Source organism: Rhinoderma darwinii, chromosome 7, assembly GCF_050947455.1.
Source record: "Rhinoderma darwinii isolate aRhiDar2 chromosome 7, aRhiDar2.hap1, whole genome shotgun sequence".
NCBI lineage: Eukaryota > Metazoa > Chordata > Amphibia > Anura > Rhinodermatidae > Rhinoderma > Rhinoderma darwinii.
In genome coordinates this window covers 61,786,215-61,810,083 of record NC_134693.1, presented here as the reverse complement: position 1 = coordinate 61,810,083, position 23,869 = coordinate 61,786,215, and the positions used below count along the sequence as shown (strand labels likewise).

General features: G+C 47.3%; 1 protein-coding gene across 2 annotated transcripts in view; it reads left to right on the top strand.

The window, feature by feature from the left end:
* The window catches only part of TSEN15 (tRNA splicing endonuclease subunit 15), a 71,796-nt gene that overhangs the window by 26,022 nt on the left and 21,905 nt on the right, over positions 1-23,869 (top strand). The window contains exon 1 of one of the 2 annotated variants that reach the window (XM_075832255.1): positions 18,247-18,677. The exons of the other annotated variant lie outside the window; for it this stretch is intronic. Within the exon in view, the coding sequence (XP_075688370.1) occupies positions 18,606-18,677 (72 nt within the window). The 5' untranslated portion in view covers positions 18,247-18,605. Of the gene's footprint in view, positions 1-18,246; positions 18,678-23,869 lie in introns of those variants that run through there. 2 annotated transcript variants of the gene reach the window in all.

Here is a 23,869-nt window from a genome sequence, read left to right as displayed (position 1 = left end):
AAGAGGATTCATGGTGGGGGGGGGGGGACATATTCTCATTTATGAACCCAGCTAACTGGGATAGGTGGATGGATCTCTGTCGCCGCCCAGCTGCTTATAGTCTTATTGCTGCTATGCTTCATGTATATCTAAAGTGGCAAAAACGGTTACCTACAGGCAGGGCCGATTCTAGCTTTTCTGCTGTGTGAGGCGAAAATTTAAATGGTGCCCCCCAGATTTTGATTGACATCCCCCTGGCTGTTTTACATCACTAGCAGCTTCCTCCAACTCTTGCAGATGCACGGTTGCTTTGTATTCCCCTAGCATGCACGGTGCAGCGATGAAGTCGGGGATAGTGCATCTCGCTGCACGGTGCGTGCCCAAGTAGTACAAGGCAATGGCGCATCCGAGAAAGTTGGAAGTGGCTGCTAGTGATGTATAACAGCCAGGGGGATGTCAATCAAGCATGAAAAGGTGGGTTTGGAGGCAGGAATATGTGACTCTTCGGGATAGTGGCAAGGCCCCATGACCCTTTAATGAGTAATTAGCATATAGTGTGCGTCATTTTAAAAGTTGATTTTATAGATTTTGCGGCAGCTGAAAAAAACATACAATGGAATGTTTGGAAATATTGTCATGTATTACATGTATTATAGTAGTGGTTCAAGGAGCTAAAACTACCTGACAGGTTCCCATTAAATAAACAATGAATTGAAAACAAATCCATCTGCCCTGCAATTTTGTTATTATAAATATATCCTATATAATTACAGCTTCAGAACCAAACTCAATGCATATATAAATCCCTAGAACCAAGCTTAATACATATATCAATTCCCAGAACCAAACTCAATACATAAATACAGCACTATAACAAAGCTGAGTACATATATACAGCACCAGAACCAAGCTCAGTACATAAATAAAACACCGAAACAAAGCTCAGTACATAAATACAACACCAGAACCAAGCTTTCTCCATAAATACAGCACCGTCACAAATACATCTTAATTTAGTGCAGCCCCTGCCATATAGGTTTGTATGGTGTAAAACTACAGTTCCCAGCATGGCTGTTTCACAAAAGAAAAAAAAATCATACCACCCATCATCTCGCTGCAGATCATACAGTGGCCGTATTGATTAGAGGCAGAATAAACATGAACATTAAGTGACTCACAGGTAACGTCTTCTCATATTCTAGTTTTTTTTTTCTCTTTTCTTCTCCATCTGGTCCAGACCTCTATGATGACTTTTCCCGACCTCAGGCTATTTCTAGAGTTTGCCAATCAGATGTCTTCAGATTCTCACATTTCAACATTTCTGCACCTATAAACGAAGATGAAATTCTCATGGTGCCACACACTATGCCCCTAAATATAATAGCGCCATACACTGCACCTCTAATTTTAATCGTGCCATAAACTATGTCCCTGATTATAATAGCATCATACACAGTGTCCCACACACACAGTGCCTCCTGTATATATTCCCCCAGCCTAGAGCCCCCTGTAGATAGTGTCCTACATAGATCCCCCTGCAGATAGTGACCCCCATAGATCCCCCTGTAGATAGTAGTCCCTGTAAATAGTGCCCCACATACAACCACCTGTAGATAGTGCCCCACAAATAGCCCCCCTGTAGATAGTGCCCTACATATAGTCCCCCCTGTAGATAGTGCCGCACATATAGCCCACCCTGTAGATAGTGCCCCACATGTAGCTCCCTGTAGATAGTGCCCCACATATAGCCCCCTGTAGATTGTGCCCCACATAGTCCCATGTAGATAGCACTCCCCCTGTAGATAATGCCACTCACACTTATAAGAGAAAAAAAATTTTGCATATTCACCTGATTCTGTTCCAGCACCGTCCTCTTGCAATGCAGGCCTGCTCTCTTTTCAGCAGGTCTGCTGGAATTGAAAGACGCAAGCGGCGCTATGACATCATCGCGATGCTTGCGTCATTGAAAGTGGTAGGGCAAGTCATTCTGCCCTGCCAATCAGCGCCTTTCATCGACGGAAGCGGAGCGATGACGTAATCGCACCACTACATTGTTGAAAGGTGCTGATTGGCAGGGTGCCTTGTCCTGCACCATTCAACGATGCTTGCGTCATTGAAAGGCGCTAAATAGCAGGGCACGGGCCATTCAGCACTTATACATGTAATTGTACTTATAGACACAGATACAATTATAGTGAAAGAAGGGTTGGCGGCGGCTGGTTTCAGAGGTGCCGCTGCCCCCTCAGAGAGCCAGCAGGCCACGTGGACATCTCATCTTGCTTCATGGATAGGCCAGAGCTCCCAACCTATGAATTTATACATGTGGGACAAAAGAGTACTAAATGAGACTCCGTACAAATAAGATAGGTGACCAAGTGGGTCTGCTGCTCTGACAGGGTGAATGGAGTGAAGATGGTTGGTGAAGCCTCCCTGTACCAGCTAGGAATAAGACCCTGGCTGGGGCAGAAGTACCTCTGTAAGGTATCCGGATCTGCTGTAGGCCGAATGATATAAGGATAAACAAAAGAGGGGTTTATGAAAGTAACCGAAGGGTTAAGCAGTTTACACTGTATAATTCGGTCTGTTGCAATGAGATAAAGAGTTAATGTTTGGTAATGTGTATGTGGTCTGTAAAATCCCCAGGAAAGTTTAGAGTTCAGTTTGTCTTGTATTTTCCAAAGGTGGGAGCTCAGGGCGTGTCCTATAGGCTCTGTCTTTGATTAACATATATGTATGTACCATAAGTGATCTTAAACCTAATTGGTTAAGCTACCTCTGCAATGAAGCTATACTTGTAATCGAGTAGGTCTTCTATTGGCTTTGGTATGGTATCTCTCTTTGGCATCTTGTTCTGTATAAATAAACCAAACGAGGCATGATTCTACAGAGAATGCTGTAGTGTGATACCTCCGTGTCTGTGTCTTCTCTCTGATGCATCGTTATCTGACTTGGACTCCGAGGCTGGATTCTTAGAGTACAGTTAGCTCTCCCAAACCCAGGCTGCTCTGTCATTAACTTTTGAAAACGATTTTTATTTTTTCAATAAAACAGTGTATCAGTGTGTTTGGTGGAACTTTGTAATTACTTTTCATTAAAACGTATTTTTACTTCCAGATACAGCTGTTTGTATCCCGAATACAGAGTGGCCGTATTGTGCACTGAAACCTGTATCCGTCAGGTCAGCGGCACTGACGGGTCCAGTGACAGAGTGTCCTGCGTGCCTCTGAAACGCAGCATCGAGCTGTTACCAACCACATCTAAGTTCATAACCTAGATGTGATCAATAACAGGTGGATCCTGCGTGTCAGAGACCCGTGGTCACTAAAACCTACTGATCCCGCTGACCTGACAGATTCAAGTCTCAGCGCAAGACACAGCTGCTCTGTATACAGGATACAAAGCAGCTGTATCTCAAAAAGTAAAAGTAATGTTTAATAAAAAGTAATTACAAAGTTGCACCAAACACGCTGATATACTGTTTTATTAAAAAAAAATAATTTCAAAAGGTGTACATAGCTTTTAAATGGCAGACCAGTTAGCTAATGGTATGTTATATTGTAATACGGCTTTTCCATAATTGTATATATCAGGACAGGTATTATTGACTTCTTTTGCATAAAGAGGTTGATTTTTAAAAAAAAATAGGTAGCACTGTTGACAACCTTGTGGAATTGGAGGAAGAAGGGGAGGACACTATCACTGAAGATCTCGTCTCCCACAACCTACTTGTGTGGGGCCAACCCAAGAGGACCCAACACTGATGAAGACCCCCACCATTGTTTTAATGCTCTGAAGCAGTAGCACGGCAGATCCGATGCCACCTCTACATCTATGGCCCCTCCACTGCCTGTTTATCAAACACCCATACCTTTAACTTCAAGGTAGCATCACTATTGCCAGATGGCATATGACACCTCCCCTGTACTCACAGGGCAGAACTATTATAGAAACCCCAACTACTATGGTCCTTCTGCACCAGGCCCAGTGGCGTAACTACCGCCGTAGCAGCAGTAGCGGCTGCTACGGGGCCCGCGGCATGAGGGGGCCCGTGTCGCCCGCCGGCATGGGCCCCCACCATGGCCGCAGGCTCCGCTAGCAGCCGCTATGGCTACTACAGCGGGACGCCACTGAACAGTACGGCAGAGCAGGGAGGTATCTCCCTGCTCTGCCATTAAACAAAAGACATGTATCCCCTATCCACAGGATAGGGGATACATGTGTGATCGCTGGCAGCGATAAGGAGAACGGGGGACTGAAAGTCTCCTGAAGTTCTCCATCACAAACCTCGGACTTCCGGGGTCTGTGTCGGCAGCTCCGGAGAAATGAATGGAGCGCCGGTCACGCTTGTGCGCATGCGTGACCAGCGCTCCTTTCATTTTTAGTGAGCTGCCGACACAGACGCCGGAAGTCAGAGGTTAGTCATGGAGAACTTGGGGGACTTTCAGTCCCCCGTTCTCCCTATCAATGCCAGCGATCACACATGTATCCCCTATCCTGTGGATAGGGGATACATGTCTTTTATTAGGTCTGTAAATTCTTTATCACACTGTAGGTCGCATTTTTTTGGGACGGGGGAACGCTGTATGGCGTTCCCTACAGGGGGGGGCTGTATGGCGTTGCCTACAGGGGGGGGACGCTGTACGGCGTTGCCTACAGGGGGGGGACGCTGTACGGCGTTGCCTACAGGGGGGGGACGCTGTACGGCGTTGCCTACAGGGGGGGGACGCTGTACGGCGTTGCCTACAGGGGGGGACGCTGTACGGCGTTGCCTACAGGGGGGGGGACGCTGTATGGCGTTGCCTACAGGGGGGGGGGGACGCTGTACGGCGTTGCCTACAGGGGGGGGGACGCTGTACGGCGTTGCCTACAGGGGGGGGGCGATGAGTGGCGTTGCCTACAGGGGGGGGGGACGATGAGTGGCGTTGCCTACAGGGGGGGGACGATGAGTGGCGTTGCCTACAGGGGGGGGGGGACGATGAGTGGCGTTGCCTACAGGGGGGGGGGGGACGATGAGTGGCGTTGCCTACAGGGGGGGGACGATGAGTGGCGTTGCCTACAGGGGGGGACGCTGTATGGCGTTGCCTACAAGGGGGGGACGCTGTATGGCATACCCTACAGGGGTGGGGACGCTGTATGACGTTCCCTACAGGGGGGAGGACGCTGTATGGCGTTCCCTACAGGGGGGACGCTGTATGACGTTCCCTACAGGGGGGGGCTGTATGGCGTTCCCTACAGGGGAGGAACGCTGTATGGCGTTCCCTACAGGGGGGGGACGCTGTATGGCGTTCCCTACAGGGGGGGTCTGTATGGCGTTCCCTACAGGGGGGGTCTGTATGGCGATCCCTACAGGGGGGGTCTGTATGGCGTTCCCTACAGGGGGGGGCTGTATGGCGTTCCCTACAGGGGGGGCTGTATGGCGTTCCCTACAGACCCCCCCTGTAGGGAACGCCATACAGACTCCCTGTAGGTAACTCCATACAGTCCCCCCTGTAAATAACGGCAGACAGCCCCCTCTGTAGGGAACGTCATACAGCTCCCCCCCCGTAGATAACGCCATACAGCCCCCCTCTAGATAATGCCATACAGCCCCCTCTGTAGATAGCGCCATACAATCTCCCCTGTAGATAGCGCCATACAGTCCCCCCTGTAGATAACGCCATACAGTCCCCCTGTAAATAACGCCAGACAGCCCCCTCTGTAGGGAACGCCATACAGCTCCCCCCCGTAGATAACGCCATACAGTCCCCCTCTAGATAACGCCATACAGCCCCCTCTGTAGATAGCGCCATACAGTCCCCCCTGTAGATAACGCCATACAGCCCCCTCTGTAGATAGCGCCATACAGTCCCCCCTGTAGATAGCGCCATACAGTCCCCCCTGTAGATAACGCTATACAGTCCCCCCTGTAGATAACGCCATACAGTCCCCCTGTAGATAACGCCATACAGTCCCCCTGTAGATAACGCCATACAGTCCCCCTGTAGATAACGCCATACAGTCCCCCTGTAGATAACGCCATACAGCCCCCCTGTAGATAGCGCCATACAGCCCCCCCCCTGTAGATAACGCCATACAGTCCCCCCCTGTAGGGAACTCCATACAGTCCCCCCCTGTAGGGAACGCCATACAGTCCCCCCTGTAGGGAACCACATACAGTACCCCCTGTAGGGAACGCCATACAGTCCCCCCTGTAGGGAACGCCATACACCCCCTCTGTAGATACCGCCATACAGTCCCTCTGTAGATATCTGCAAAGGGGGCTGTATGGCGTTATCTACAAGGGGGCTGTATGGCTTTATCAAAAGGGGGGGGTTTGTAAAAAAGGCACTATCTACAAGGGGGGGGGGTTGTGTGACACCCGGGGGAGGGGGGGCCCCAGTCAAAGGTTTGCTATGGGGCCCAGTCTTTCCTAGTTACGCCCCTGACCAGGCCCTTCCTACCCCAACCAGCCCATTATATGTTTGGCTCTCACCAGCATGGCTAGGACCGTGCCGATCCAAACCTTGAAAATGCACCCTCTGACTCCTCTCTACCTAAACGTTTTGAAGACTTGTAAAGTTGGGTAAAAAAAAAATATTTTTTTTATATCTTTATTTAGCTCCATGTTGGTGCTTCTTTTCAATTTCAAACTCAAAAGAACACTGAAAAAAAAATTATTTACCAGGTTAGATGGAGAGTTGGCAGCTGGTGTAGTTAGTGTAGAGGGAAGGTGGATGAGTCAAATAAAGTAGCCTTAAAAGTGGTATTCCAATCTCATTACATTTATGGCTTATCCACAGGCTATGACATAAATGCATGATAGACGTGTATCCCACCTTTGCGACCCACACCTATCTCTAGAATGGGCCCTCTGACATCCGTCCTACCTTCTTCCACTATCGCTACTCTCCGGCCACTGAGTTACGAGGTCGCCAGGAGTATGCAAACAACCAAGCTCTGTGAGCTACGCTGTTTCTATAACTCTTATAGAAGTGAATAAGAGTTACATAAACAGCAGATCCCAGCGAGCTACGCTGGAGCTACTGGATCAGTGTATGTTGCTTTGCTGTTTCCGTAACTTCCTTTCACTTCTATGTGATTTACGGAAACCGAGTACCTTACCGTACATTTCTGTATTACTGTCCTATAATGTGCTCTGCCTGGATGCAGACAACAACAGCTTTATTAAGCAGAAGGTGGGATGGGAGCCCTACATATGAAAAATATATATGGCTCACAGAGGTTGAACCCGCATCTATCAGACATTGCAGGCATATCCTGTGTATATGTATATTGAAACCCGGCACTCCAGTTGTGAAATTAAAATAATTTTTATTTTGCAAACCACAGACAATAATATTTGTCACGTTTTGGTCAATAACCCGACCATTTTCAGACAATCGAATTGCGTGTGGTATGAACTTGGCTGGGCATAATAGTCGTCACAAATATTATGGTCTGTGGATTGCAAAAGAAAAATTATTTTAATTTCACAACTGGAGTTTCTATATACATTATTACAGAGTGGAACCCTACCTTTGCACCCTCTGAGTGCCATGTTTTCTTAATTTATATTTATATCCTGTGGATATGCCATAAATGTCTGAGATGTTAATACCCCTTTCTCATGGTTGCTAATAATGCAGTTTATCCACAGGTTTAAAGCACTGAATGGTACATGTTTTATATGTGAATTGTGTACATGATTGGGAGGACCAAAGTAAAGAAACACAGCATTTTAGCACGCCATTGGCATATCCTTAGGAGCGACTCTTACCTGAAGGATACAATCCCTGAGAAACCCCAGGTGACATTTAGGAGAGACACGACCCTACGTAACATGCTGGCTCCAAGTAGACTCTGAGCTAAGATGTTCCCTTTTATATCTTGCTCTTATAGCTGTGGCAGAGCCAGGTGCCTCTGTTTTAATATTATCAAACAAAGGGTTACTAATTTCTCATCGGTGGTAATGGTAGAATCTTTCCCTATCAAGTCCTTCCTCAATTGCAGCAGTGATTTTGTTTTCTATCGTCTTCAATGTCCTACAACATGTGGGGCGTCCCCAGAGACGGAATCCCGGAGCAGAGCCGCTTGTAGCGCTCTGCCTGGGACTCCTTCTCTCCCTCTGACATCACTGTCCATATATGGACAGAGATGTCAGGGGCTTCCCCAGAGACGGATTCCCGGAGCAGAGTCGCTAGCGCTCGGCCTGGGTCTCCGTCTCTACTCCTGACATCACTGTTCATATATGGACAGTGATGCCGTGACGATGGCAGCGACAGCACCCGGTGGCCGAGTGGGCCCCCCCAAGGGTAGTGGGGCCCCGGCACTTGCCCGCGTTCACCAGGTGCTGACGCCAGCCCTGACTGTGATACACCTTGTCCAGCTTCTTTACATTGGTTATAGTGGCTATATTAATTATTTATATATTATCCATCACAAGTAGTTTTATGTGTATACATTCCCATTTTATGTTCTAAGTATTTTATTTCCGTAACCCCATTGACTCCCAATTGCCCCACCCCCTTTATAAAACAACTCTAAGACAGCTTTGATGGGGGACGGCTCACTTATGTGGCCGTTACTTTATTGTCTCTTGCTGGTTGAGTCTAGCCGCCGGACTCCAGTAAGATTTAGCATCTCCTGGTTTACATGACGAGTGCCGCGCTGACTCTTTTCTCCCCTCGTACATATGCTCTGGCTCAGTGTGGCCAGCTCTCATTGCTGAAAAAGCCATGTTTTCTGTCCACCTTGTTGTCTATTTATTTATTTATTTATTTATTTATTTAATGAATTAATCCTCAGTGTTTATTTTATATAAACAGTATTTTATATATTTTACATTTTGTACATTCATTATTTTATGTATGAATATCTTTTCATTTGTATATTATATTTATTTATACATACATGTCATTCACCACAGGACACTACTATTTCTTTCAGCTCCATGGACCCATGGATTGCTTCCTATGTTTTTATTGGTCTTCAGTCATGTCCATCAACCACCACCTTTGACCTAATGTGATGTCATGTGGCTGTTTTTGGAGGTTATATGTCATGTTTTTGACTTGTTTGTGTTATTGGCCTGAGGAAGACGCTAGGATAGCGTTGAAAGGTGGCAAAGGGGGCATTTATGGTAGTGCTAGCTCTATCAGTAAGACAAGGTGGCAGTGAGTAAAGGAGGCATTTACGGTAGTGCTAGCTCTTTCAGGGTGACAAGGCAACATTGTTTGGGGACACTATGTGTTCTTAGCGTGACGATGAGCTGTTCCTCAGGAGAAATGCAGCTTCTCATGTTGGCGTCATTGAAGGTCAGTCCAGGACACAGCTTCTCAAGCAGCCGGTCATATGTAGGGATGGACATGGGACAGAGGGAATTATATTTTTCAGGGTGCCGCCAAAGGTACCGATAGAGTGTGTGTAAGTACCCTTTGGCGGCCCGTTGGGAGACAAAAGGATGAACCCAAATTCCTTCTTCTCTTCGGTTCTTCCTCCAGCATCTGATGTTACACAGCATATCTCCGAGAGATAAACCACGCCAACAGAACATGGTTTGTAGAACATGTTAACAAGCCAAAAGATAGTAAAAAAAAACAAAGTGACAAAGCAGAGGAGGAATCAGACAAAGCTCTCTATGCTCTAAAAGCAGAAATGGCAAAATGAAAAATTGTGTCTGGTCCATTATGTGGGAATTTTATTCCCCAACCAGTGCGACGTTTCAGTCCAACAGGACCTTTCTCAAGCATTCTCAATGCTCAATACTTGAGAACGGTCCTGTTGTACTGAAACGTCACACTGGTTGGTGAATAAAATTCACATTTATTTTGGAAGTGCTGCCTCGTCTCTCTCTTCTTTGTGGGACTTTGGATCAGGTTCCTTTGAGGCTTGCACCCATTATTTTACAGTGATCTTCGGTGCTGTGATAATTCTTTTTCTTTTGATCGATTATGTGACCTTCATGTGAATGTTTTCAGAGGGTTGGGATAAAAGTACATTTTTTTGCGGACATGAACTACGGACAAACGGAACGCACACAGATGCAACACAGATATTTACACGGATAGAAGTATGCACCCCTCTCTCAGGCCCTACTTTTCTTGATTATTCTTAGGGTGTATTCACACAGTGCGGTTTTGCTGCATATTTGAAGTTAGCACGGAAACCGCGGTCAAAATGCATGTGTTTGTGCAGTGCAATTTTCAGCCGCATAGCAAAAAGATGCGGCAAAACATTACTGTGTTAATACACCCTAAAGTGCTCTTTTAACCTTTTATCACAGAATCACATGCATATATGTCATGTGCGGCGGTTAGTTGCCGCAGTGTCACGTAAATGCACGTCCTTCTGATCTAATTTGTAATGGATAGCCGAACTCCTGCTGCAACAGCTGGGAAAAACGGAAAAAAAATTCTTTGTGAGGTGGAATACAGAAAGAAAAAAAAAAAACAGCGATTCCGCCACTTTTTTTATGGCTTTTTTTTTACGGCATTCACCCTGCAGGATGCTAAATAGTTTGGACCTTTGCAGATGCGGCGATACAAATGAAGTTTATTTTTTTTAACATTAATTAGAAAGTTGTTTTTTTTTTACTTTAAGTTTATTTTTTGTACATTGTTAAAAATGTAATTAATTTTTTTCTTTCCCTAGGGGACTTGAACAAGCAATCATTAGATCGCTGGTAGCATACACTGCAATACATATGTATTGCAATGTATTGTGATTTTTACCTGCCTCTATTAAGCATTAAGAGGGAAGACCCTGGGGGCTACCATGGCAACCATCGGCACCCCCGTCTGCATCACAGGGCTGAAGGAGTGACAGAGGGGCCTCCTCCTCTTTCTAAAGAGGAGGCCGTACTGCAGCCAAAGAGGCAATAAGGAGAGACCTCCATGACGGAACTAGGAGGGAGGGGTTAGCCAAGTTAGGCAGCCTATCAGGGGCCAGGAGGTGAGGATAGGGGGAGTGGTTAGGCAAGAGGGAGGGGTCAGTGTTTCTTAAGACGTGCTTCCCACTTTTCTCCCATTCAATGTGTCCCAGCAGAAGTAATAGGAGCAACAGTATGGCATCGATGGATGAGCTATTAGAGCAGCTGCGGCTTCTAGGGTCCTGAGTGGCTGGATGCGCAGGTGTCGGCAATAGTTACAGTGCCCGCGGCTTCTCCTTCTTGCGCTGGAGTTCAGCTCCCTGGCACGGTTAGGGTGAATGGCTCCCTGGTCCCTCCGCAGTTAGAGGCACCCACGCCCTCACTTACTGGGTCAGTGGGCCATTCCTGTGGGATGTCAGGTATAAGTACTCCTACCCATGAATTGAGCCATCTGCAGCCTACGTTTCTGGTGCACCGCACCCTCTTATCTGGATAAGTCCGGAAGTTATCCTTTGGGCATGGCGCCACGGGAGGGGCTCCTCTGGGGATTCTCCAGGCCAGGCTTTTGGGGAGACTACTCCTTCCCAGAGGTCTGTGCCTCAGAGGTATCCTCGGTCATGGCAGTGCTCAGCGGCATAGAGCTGGTGTACAGCATACACTTGCAGCCACCCATCCCCCCTCTGCTTCATCCCAAAGTGGTCGATTGGCGACGGGCCTTCCTGGAGATGAGATGGCCAGAGGGCTGGCTGGTATGCGGGAAGATGTCTCTTGGACAAGGGGGACCAACCCTCTTGTGATGGGCCGCAGGATGCGGTCAGTGATCCCAGTTCTCGGTGATGGGCAGCTTGGAGGTGGCTCCTTCTTCCATGAGGTGGGTGTCCCAGATGTCGGCAGTACAGGTGCCAGGTTTTGAGTCCTCCATGTCGGAATTGTCAGTGTGGATGGCGGCAAGGGGATCCGGTCGACTTAGAAGATGGAGAGTTGGTGAAATCCTGGCGTGGTCAAGCTCTTCCGGCTGGCGGGATCACAGCCTGGTGAGTGCAGCCTGGTGAGTGTTTATCACCTTCTATACCTTTTTCTGCTCTTTTTATGTCAGTGGGTGGGTCTCATTTTGCAGCTTCTGGGGCGGATTCCGCTGGGCGGGGGTCGGCCGTGGCAGGGCGGATGTGGGTCGGGATAGCCTGGCAGATCTCGTGGTTTTTTTTAGGGAATCTCATGGGGCGATTAGCTGAGACTCCCCCTCCGGCGATTGTTCTTGGATTCAAGGAGGCGGCTTCGGCGGGTTCTTCTTGAGCGGCTGTTAGTCCAGCTCTTCCTTTACTGCCGGGAGGGCTGGTGGGGGCTTCTATGGAAGTGGTGGTGGTATCAGTGCATACTGAAATGCCACAGGAGGTGGATAGGGTTCGTTTAGATGATCACGCTCGTGAGGAGGTATATGTGTGTTTTTGGAGCCCATCTTCAGCAGAAGGTTAGGGAGCGCATATGGAAGGACGAGTATGTAGAAATTATTTCTGTCCTCCCACTTGAAAAGTTCAATTTAGACAAGTACAAGCGGTACGAGAGTAAGAAAGAGGAGGAGCAATGGTGTTATCGACTTATACCAAAAACGTTTGCAAACTGGTTACAGGCGTTTGCGATTTTTGCATTCGTTTTTAGCAAGAAGGCTCGAGAAAACTGGTCTGCTCTATTTTGCTACTTGGATGCGATCGTCGAGGCGCATCAAGCTTATGGGGGCCAGGCATGGCTGCGATATGGTGAACAGTTCCGTATGCGGAAATCGGTTATGCCTACTATCAAGTGGGACCATAAAGATATCGTGTTATGGCTGAAGGTCACTGCTCCTGTTAAGGGGGGTCAGTCCTTTCCATGGAGCAGGGGGGCTGCAGGGCATTCTGGTCATTCAGGACAAGGCTCAGGTTCAAAACTCTGGCTCTGCTGGCAGTTCAACGAGGGGCAATTTAAGTTTGGGGCCACTTGCAAGTCCAAACACGTTTGTTCCCACCGCAATGGCACCTCGCATGGGGCTTCAAAATGCCTCAGAAAAGGCAAGTGGTGGGCGGAACCTCCGGCTCCGCTGGCCAAGGGTGCGATTCCACTGATACTGTAAAGAATGGCCCCCTTTCTAAGTAGTTATCCCAATAGGACACGGGCAGGTTTACTTTTTGAGGATTTTCGGTCTGGTTTGGTAAATCTTCCTTCTACCCAGTACCTTTCACTCAGCGCAACCCTCGGTCTGCTTATCAGCATTCCGGGGTGGTTTCTGATAAGATTAAAAAAGTGGGGTTATTTGGGCGAATGGCGGGCCCCTTTACTAGCATTCCTGTTTAGGGGATTATAGTTTCTCCGTTGGGTGTGGTTCCAAAGCGGAAACTCAATAAATGTTGCCTTATCCATCACCTGTCATTCCCAAAAGGGGCATCGGTTAATGATGGTAACGACCCTGAATTGTGTTTGCTCATCTATACGTCTTTTGATAACTCTGTGGAGTGGGTGCAATCTTATGGGAAAGGGGTTCTAATGGCAAAAAAACTTACTTCGAGGCTGCTTTTCACCTTTTGCCGGTGCATCCTGACAGTCAACATATGTTAGGGTGTTTCTGGGATGGGGCCTTTTATGTCGGTCATGGCCTTCTGATGTGGTGTTTCCATTTCCTATTTTGAAGCTTTTAGTTTCTCCCTGGAATGGGAAGCTAGTTAAATGTCCAGGGTTGAATCTATTATCCATTATCTCAATGATTTTTCATGCGTTAGCCCTACTGCTTTCTTCTGTTTTCGCTAACCTGCTTCATACGCTACAGTGGATGTCACATGATTTTGGCGTTCCGCTTGCCCCCAAAAAGACAAAGTCCTTCAACTTCTATTTGTTTTCTGGGTATTTCCATTGATTCAGTCGCGATGGAATGCAGGCTTCCTGAGGACAAGCTATCTGCCCTTCGTCAGAAAGTTGCACAGGCCTGTCACCTTAAAGGGGTTGTCCACTACCGGAGAACTGACGGCCTAGCCACCGGATAGGTCATCAGTATATCATTGGTGCGGGTCCGACACCCGAACCCCGCGCTGATCAAGTACTCTGGTGGCCTGCCGGAAATCGGATGTTATGGCACATTATGCTATGTACGGAGCCGGTAGCAGTTGGCTCCGTAGATAGCATAGCGGCCATGCTGCAGAACTGCAGCTCTGTTCCTATTCACTTGAATAGGGACAGAGCTGCAGCACTGCAGCTCGGCCGCTATTCCGTGGCCGGAGCCAACTGCTTCCAGTATGTACGTCTGGTGCTTGTAGGCAGCCGGAGCACCTTAACGGTGTGGAGTCCGGGTGTCAGACCCACACAGATGATGTACTGATGACCTATCCGGTGGATAGGTCATCAGATGTCGGATAGTGTACAACCCCTTTAAGAAGATCACACACTAAGGGAGTTGCAGTCTTTGCTAGGAAAACGTAATTTTGCATGCCGCATCATGCCGATGGGCAGGTTTCTTTGCCGTCGCCTGGCAACTGCGATGGCAGGCATGCGCGAGCCGCACCATTTTCTGCACCTTGTAGCTGATCATCAGGCCGATTTGCATAGTTTTCTGGGGCTTTACAATGGTTGCATCCTTCTGGATGTCCCGGGTTTTTGATAGTTTTCATTTTGACCGGTTTACAGATGCATGAGTATCAGTGGGTTTTGGGGCATTTTGCCAGGAACAATGGTGCGCCGGTTCGTGGCTGTCATTTTGCATGGAAATGGGCCTTATTTGAAATTTGGTCCTTCTTGAGCTGTTTCCCATTGTGGTTGCGGTTACCATTTGGGGAGATAGGCTTAGGGACAAGAAGGTCAGTTTTCATACTGATAATTTGGGGGTGGTTATGGCCATCAACAATGAATCTCCCCGCCTGTAGTCCGTTTGCTTTATCATCTGGTGCTGGTTTGTTTAGAGTTGAATGCGTCGGTGGTGGCAGTGCAAATTCCAGGGGTGGATAACTGAATTGCTGACGCTCTTTCTCGCTTACAGTGGGACTGTTTGACAGTTGGTGCCAGACGCGGACTTGCTGGGTGTGGATTGTCCCGATGGTCTATGGGAGCGGAATTATGATTAAACGATCCTGGGCCCGTACGTCTTGGTCATCATTTTCTGTTGAAAGCTGTCAATGGAAAGATAGGGTTAGGTCATTGGGTGATGTAGTCTCTGACGAGGACAGGTTGGTAGTGTTATTGTTTTGGTTAGTGGAGGCGTATTTGTCAGGTTGCACGGTTGCCAAGGTATGATTTGTGGCGGCCCTCGCCTTTGGTTTTAAACTTGCTGGGTTGAGGGACATTACATAGGATTTCTTGGTGGGCCAAGCATTATGGGGGTTGCGCCGAGGCGTAGTGGTTTGTGATCATAGGCGCCCGATGTCTTTCCAGGTGCTGTGTCCCTTAGGTTCCACAGCGTGGTCGGTTTGTCACTCGCCATAGGGCCAGCTTTTCCGTCTGGCTTTCTTCGGAGCCCTTCTGGTGGGGGAATTAATTTCCCACTCTTTGCGTCCTGGTCGACTTCTGCAGGAGGATCTGGATTTGTCTTTGGAAATAGTGGAATTTGTGTTGCGCCGTTCCAAGACCGACCAGTCTGGACGGGACAAGAGAGTTGTTTTATTTGATTTCCCCAATATTTCAATATGTCCCTTTACCTGCTTTCGGGGCGGGGGTTGGCTTATCTGCTTCCCTGCTATTCCATCATGAGGACGGTACTTTTCTCTCTCATTATTGGTTCACCACGTTTTAAAAAAAAAAATCTTGGTAGCGAGTGACATCAGCCCAATCATTATTCCTCTGATTCGTTTCGTACTGGCACCATGACGGAAGCGGTCAGATGGGGTTTGGACGCAGCTGGGGTGCATCACATTGGGCGGTGGGAATCGGCGCACTTTCGCTCTTATGTCTGCCCTCACATGCTGTGATCTGTTTTGACTTATTGGTGTGATATTGGGTGTCCGGTGCTGTCGAATGCTACAATTTTCTGTGTGTGAGTGATTTCTCAGATGAGTGTGTGTGTACGTTGTTCTTTTATTTCAGTTCATCACCCGTGTTTGGTCTGGATGTTTGGGCACTCCTATGTGTACTGGGGTGCTCTACGGGCTGACGTAAGGCTGGACGGTCGCCAGATCAGGATCCCCCGGAACTGTGCGGTCCTTCACTGGCTTGGATTCCGGAGCATGCTGTGGAGACGGGTTTTACCCAAATTCCACTCATACTCGCAGATGGTGCCTGACATCCTGGTCTTCCATGTCGGTGGCAATAATTTTGGCCTCTGTCCTTTCCGTGAGTTGGTTCGGGATGTTAAGCACGACCTGATGTGTTTATGGACCTCACATCCTGGATTGGACACGGTCTGATATAATCCCTAGATGACAATTCCAATTGGCTTGCTCGGTTGACCGTATAAATAAGACACATATGAAGGTTAACAGCGTAATTTCTAATTTCGCTGCTAGGAACGGGGGAATTTGTGTTAGTCATTGGGATTTGGAGTCGGGGGAAGGTGGTTTCTGGAGAGTAGATGGCGTGCATCAGAATGATGTTGGGATGGATTTGTGGGGTTTAGGTATTATGGATGGTCTTGAGGGCTGTGGATGTGTGGAGGAACTCACAGGCTTGAGGCAGTGAAGGCCTGTTCGCTGTGGCGAGGGGAGTCCTTGAAGTTGGTAATTAAAAGCGGTGGGGGCAATACGTTGCATACACATTACAATCCTCTAGGGGCACAGACACACTCACAGCACTGCTGTATACACATTACACTCCTTCAGGTGCACAGACACACTCACAGCTCTGCTGTATACACATTACAATCCTCTAGGGGCACAGACACTCACAGCACTGCTGCATACACATTACACTCCTCTAGGGGCACATACGCACTCACAGCACTGCTGTATACACATTACACTCCTCTAGGTGCACAGACACACTCACAGCTCTGCTGTATACTCATTACACTCCTCTAGGGGCACAGACACACACACAGCTTTGCTGCATACACATTACACTCCTCTAGGGGCACAGACACACTCACAGCACTGCTGCATACACATTACACTCCTCTAGGGGCACATACACACTCACAGCTCTGCTGCATACACATTACACTCCTCTAGGGGCACATACACACTCACAGCTCTGCTGCATACACATTACACTCCTCTAGGGGCACATACACACTCACAGCTCTGCTGCATACACATTACACTCCTCTAGGGGCACATACACACACACAGCTCTGCTGCATACACATTACACTCCTCTAGGGGCACAGACACTCACAGCACTGCTGCATACACATTACACTCCTCTAGGGGCACATACACACACACAGCTCTGCTGCATACACATTACACTCCTCTAGGGGCACAGACACACTCATAGCACTGCTGCACACACATTACACTCCTCTAGGGGCACAGACACACTCACAGCTCTGCTGTATACACATTACACTCCTCTAGGGGCACATACACACTCACAGCTCTGCTGCATACACATTACACTCCTTTAGGGGCACATACACACTCACAGCCTGCTGCATACACATTACACTCCTCTAGGGGCACATACACACTCACAGCTCTGCTGCATACACATTACACTCCTCTAGGGGGGCACACACACACACACACACACACACACACACACACACCTCTGCTGCATACACATTACACTCCTCTAGGGGCACAGACACTCACAGCACTGCTGTATACACATTACACTCCTCTAGGGGCACAGACACACTCACAGCACTGCTGCACACACATTACACTCCTCTAGGGGCACAGACACACTCACAGCTCTGCTGTATACACATTACACTCCTCTAGGGGCACAGACACACTCACAGCACTGCTGCACACACATTACACTCCTCTAGGGGCACAGACACACTCACAGAACTACTGCATACACATTACACTCCTCTAGGGGCACAGACACACTCACAGCACTACTGCATACACATTACACTCCTCTAGGGGCACAGACACACTCACAGCTCTGCTGTATACACATTACACTCCTCTAGGGGCACAGACACACTCACAGCACTACTGCATACACATTACACTCCTCTAGGGGCACAGACACACTCACAGCTCTGCTGCATACACATTACACTCCTCTAGGGGCACAGACACACTCACAGAACTACTGCATACACATTACACTCCTCTAGGGGCACAGACACACTCACAGCACTGCTGCACACACATTACACTCCTCTAGGGGCACAGACACACTCACAGCTCTGCTGTATACACATTACACTCCTCTAGGGGCACAGACACACTCACAGCACTGCTGCACACACATTACAATCCTCTAGGGGCACAGACACACTCACAGCTCTGCTGCATACACATTACACTCCTCTAGAGGCACAGACACACTCACAGCTCTGCTGCACACACATTACACTCCTCTAGGGGCACAGACACACTCACAGCTCTGCTGCATACACATTACACTCCTCTAGAGGCACAGACACACTCACAGCTCTGCTGCATACACATTACACTCCTCTAGAGGCACAGACACACTCACAGCTCTGCTGCATACACATTACACTCCTCTAGAGGCACATACACACTCACAGCTCTGCTGCATACACATTACACTCCTCTAGGTGCACAGACTACAGGCGTTTTACATTTCTCTGACACTTCACATAATAACAGAACCTGACTCCTCCCATACATGACAGATCACATGATCATGACATCATTAAAGGTCCTTTTGTTGTTTTGGCTCTAGTATCTGCTATCTACTTCCCATGGAAAGTCCTGCAGAATCAAGTGCTGGTGCCCGAGAGAGGGAGGAGCCATGGATAGTGGAACACCCGAAGGTGAGGGTGAAGCGGTCCTTATGGCTGTATCTATGCTCTGCAGATTCTACCTACAGGACCTTAAAGTGGAAGTTCCACGAAAACCATTTATCACCTATCCTCAGGACCCCAGCGATCAGGAGAAGGAGGGTCCCGTGTTCCCTGTGTGTGGTCACACGTGTGCACTATTACTGCATTCATTCTCTATGAGACTCACAGAAACACCCAAGTGATGTACTCTGCTAAGTCCCGTACACATGACATACCTCCCAACCAGGGGCGTAGCTACAGGCTCATGGGACCTGATGCAAGAATTCAGCTTGGGCCCCCCTAGCCCTCCCCAACACCACCAGACGCCTGCGCACGCCTCTGCCCAGCTGCGTTGCCCATGCCCAGCTTCTTTGCCCAGCAGACCCCACGAATCCCCCAATAGCTGCCCACACAGTATAGTGCCCCCCACAGCTTACCACCACAGTACAATGCCCCCATAGCTGCCCCCGCAGTATAATTCCCCCCATAGCTGCCCCATACATTATAATGCCCACCATAGCTGCCGCGTACAGTATAGTGCCCCCATACAGTATAATGCCATCCATAGCTGCCACATACAGTATAATGCCCCCCATACAGTATAATGCCCCCATAGCGGTCCCATACAGTATAGTGCTGTGAGTGATTCGGGCCAGAGAGGCGCGATACCGTCACTACATCACACCTGCCTGGGCCGAGCCGCTCGCAGCACTGTAAATGCTGGAGCAAGGCTCCAGCATTGAACCCAACTGAATGTTCATCCTGTGGACGCAGATTCGGTTGTAAGTGGGACCATCGCGGTCAGCCCTGCAGGCTTAGGTGCCCGGTAGCATTTGCGACCCTTATAGCTACGCCACTGCTCCCAACTTTCAAGTATCGCAAAGTGGGAGAAGATGCACATTTTTTTCCTTTTTTTTTGTCCACTCTAACCCCGCCCGCACACACGCGGTTCAGCCCACAGAGTATCATTTTCCCATAGTGCCTCCCCACAGTATAATGCCCCCATAGAACCCCCACACAGTATAATGCCACTATAGCTGCCCCCCACACAGTATAATACCCCATAGTGCCTCCCACACGGTATAATGCCAAATAGCTGCCCCCACATAGTATAATGCCCCCATACAGTATAATGCCCACATAGATGACCCCATACAGTATAATGCCACATAGCTGTCCCTATACAATATAATGCCCCCATAGCTGCTTTTATGCAGTATAATGCCCCGCAGTGCTACAATGCCCCTTTTGACAGTGCCCACTGTAGACAGTGCCCACATAGATGCAACAGTGCCCACATAGTGCAACAGTGCCCACTGTAGATAGTGCCACAGTGTCTACATATAAAGTGCCAGTGCCTGCATAGTGCCACACTGCCTGTAGATAGCGCTATCCCCCTTTGTAGATAGCTCCATTGGGGCTCCCTCTTGAGCGGAATCCCCAGCCAGAGCATTGTCGATGCTCTGGCCAAGGATTCCGCTCCTGGAGAAGCCCCTGGGGGTCACCATCCAAATATGGACAGTGACGTCAGTGGCTCCTCATCGGAATTCCCGGATAAAGCATTGGCAACGCTCTAGCCAGGGATTCCTCTCCAGGAGGTGCCCTTGATGTCACTGTCCATATATGGATCATAACGACGGAGTTTTCTCCAGGAGCGCAATCCCCGTCCCGAGCGTCAGCAACGCTATGGCTGGGGATTCCGCTTCAGGAAGAGCCCCTGACGTCACAGTCCATATATGGTTTTAAGAGCGTTGGCAACGCTCTGGCCGGGGATTCGCCTCCTGGAGAATCCACTGACGTCACTGTCCATACATGGACAGTGACGTCAAGGGCTTTTCCAAGACAGGAGTCCCCGGCCAGACAGTTTGCGCAGCTCTGGCTTGTGACTCCATAGTTGAATGCTGAAGCAGGGAGCTGACAGTTCCCTGCTTTAGCATTGGATTCAACTGTTGAAATCGGGACATACCACTAGCTACATGGGACGGTCCCGATGAATCCGGGACGGTCCCGAGGTATCCCCAAACAGGGTAAATGGAGCAGTAGTGCGCACGCGTGACTGCTGCTTCATTCAAACAGGGGACACAAGACCCTTGTGATTGCTGGGGCTCCCAGCGGTGAGACCCGCAGCAATCATACATATATTAACCCCTTCAGGACTGAGCCTGTGTCACTTTATGTGCTAATAACTCCGGAATGCTTTTACCTATCCAAGCGATTCTGAGATTGTTTTCTCGTGACATGTACCTTATGTTAGTGAAAAAATTTGGTTGATAAATTCAATATTTATTTGTAAAAAAACACCAAGATTTGGAGAAAATTTTCAAAAATTTGCATTTTTCTAAATTTAAATGTATCTGCTTGTAAAACAGATGGTAATACCACACAAAACAGTTACTAGTTAACATTTCCCATATGTCTACTTTAGTTTGGCATCATTTTTTGAACATTCTTTTATTTTTCTAGGACGTTACAAGACTTAGAACTTTAGCAGCAATTTCTCATATTTTCAAGAAAATTTCAAAAGGCGATTTTTACAAGGACCAGTTCAGTTCTGAAGTGGCTTTGAGGGCCTTATATATTAGAAAGTCCCCATAAATCACCCCATTTTGAAAACTGCACCCCTCAATGTATTCAAAACAGCATTCAGAAAGTGTATTAACCCTTTAGGCGTTTCACAGGAATTAAAGCAAAGTAGAGGTGAAAGTTAAAAATTTCATTTTTTTTTTACAAAATTAATTTGTAATACATTTTTTTTCTATACCAAAGAAGGTTTTACCCGAGAAATGTAACTTCTTGTTTATTGCCCAGATTCTGCAGTTTTTAGAAATACCCCACATGTGGCCCTAGTGCGCTAATTTACTGAAATACAGGCCTGAGAAGCAAGGGAGCACCTAGTGGATTTTGGGGCCTCCTTTTTTTTAGCATATATTTTAGGTACCATGTCAGGTTTGAAGAGGTCTTGTGGGGCCAAAACAATAAAGACCCCCAAAAGTGACCTCATTTTGGAAATTACACCCTTCAGGGAATTTATCTAGGGGTATAGTTAGCATTTTGAACCCACAGATTTTTTGCTAAATTTATTTGAATTAGTTTGTGAAGATGAAAATCGACATTTTTTCTGAAAAAACGTAGAAATTTTTAATTTTTTCAAGGAATAAAAGAGAAAAAACACCCCAACGTATGTAAAGCAATTTCTCCTGAGTATAGCAATACCCCATATGTGGTAATAAACTGCTGTTTGGACCCACAGCAGGACTCAGAAGGGAAGGAGCGCCATTTTGGATTTTGAAATTCTGATTTTGCTGGAATAGTTTTCAGTGCCGTGTCGCGTTTGAAATGCACTGGAGGGAACAAAATAGTGGAAACCCCTGGAAAGTGACCCCATTTTGGAAACTACACTCATCAAGGAATTTTTGTAGGGGTAAAGTTAGCATTTTGACCCCACGGTTGTTTTGCTGAATTCATTGGAATTATTCTGTAAAGGTAAAAATCAAATTTTTTTCTGAAAAAAGGTAGCCATTATTTATTTTTACAAGGAATAAAGGAGAAAAAGCACCCCAACATTTGTAAAACAATTTCTCCCGATTACGGAAATATGCCACATGTGGTAATAAACTGCTGTTCGGACCCACAGCAAGGCTTAGAAGGGAAGGAGCGCTATTTGGCTTTTGGAGCTCAAATTTAGCTGAAATGGTTTTTGGGTGCCATGTCGCATTTGCAAAGCCCCTGAGAGGCCAAAACAGTGGAAACCCCCCAAAAGTGGAAATTACACCACTTAAAGAATCTATCTAGGGATATAGTGGGCATTTAGACCCCACAAGTCTTTTGCAGGATTTATTAGAATTAGGCCGTGAAAATGAATATCAACATTTCCTCCACTAAAATGTTGCATTTTTTCAATTTCACAAAGGATAAAGGGGGAAAAAGCTGCCCAACATTTGTAAAGCAATTTCTTCCGAGTACGGCAATACCCCCCCACGTGTGGTCCTAAATGGTTTTTCTTTAGAAAGTAATTAACCCTTTCTGGACTGATCCATTTTTTTTATTTTCCTTTTTAGTTTTTTCCTCCCCGCGTTCCAAGAGCCACAACTTTTTTATTTTTCCGTCTATAGAGCGGTATGAGGGCTTATTTATTGAGGGACGAGCGGTCGTTTTTATTGGTACCATTTTTTGGTACATACAACTTTTTGAGCACTTTTTATTACATTTTTAGGTAGAGCCAAGGTGACCAAAAAAACAGCGATTTTGCCATTTTAAATTCTTTATTTTTCACGTGAGACGCTCCATACATCACCCCCCACATTAAGACATGCTATGTCGTGGTGCCCGAAGGGGTTAATGCGCAGCGCATGGTGCGGAGTGAAAATTTAAATTTTCCACTCATATGCCATTTTAGTGCACTACATGTTATGCCCAGTTTGTGCCACTGAAGACAAATACCTCATAAAATATTAACCGTGTTATCCCGGGTATGGCGATGCCATATCTATGGACGTAAACTGCTGTTTGGGCACGCTGCAGGGCTGAGAAGGCAGGGACGCCATTTGGCTTTTGGGGCGCAGATGTAGCTTGGTAGTTGTTCTGTTTGGGGTTTTACTGGTGTTTCAGTTTATAATGTGGGGGCATATGTTATCTGTGCGGAGTACATCAGGGTACATGTTATCTGTGCGGGGTACATCAGGGTATAATAAGAGGGTATAATGCAGTAAATAAATAATAATCCGCAGATATGTGGCCAGTGTCGCACTGATAAATGGCGCCCGATCTTATCCGCTTTTGGACACTCTGCACATTTTGCATCGCCATATTCTGGGAGCCAGAACTTTTTTATTTTTTCACCACCGGAGCTGTGTGAGGGCTTATTCTTTGCGGGACAATCTGTAGTTTTCATTGGTACCATTTTGGGGTACCAGAAAATTTTTTGATCACGTTGTATTCCATTTTTTGGCAAGAAAGGTGACCAAAAACCATCAATTCTGACAATGTTTTTTTATTCTTTTTTTTATGGCTTTCACCCTAGGCTATAAATGACCATTTTACTTTATTCTGCGGGTTGATACGATTACGGTGATACCAGATGTATATAATTTTTTTATGTTTTGCAGCATTTGTGCAATAAAATCACTTACTTATAAAATAAATTATTTTTTGTGTCACCATATTCTGAGATCGATAACTTTTTT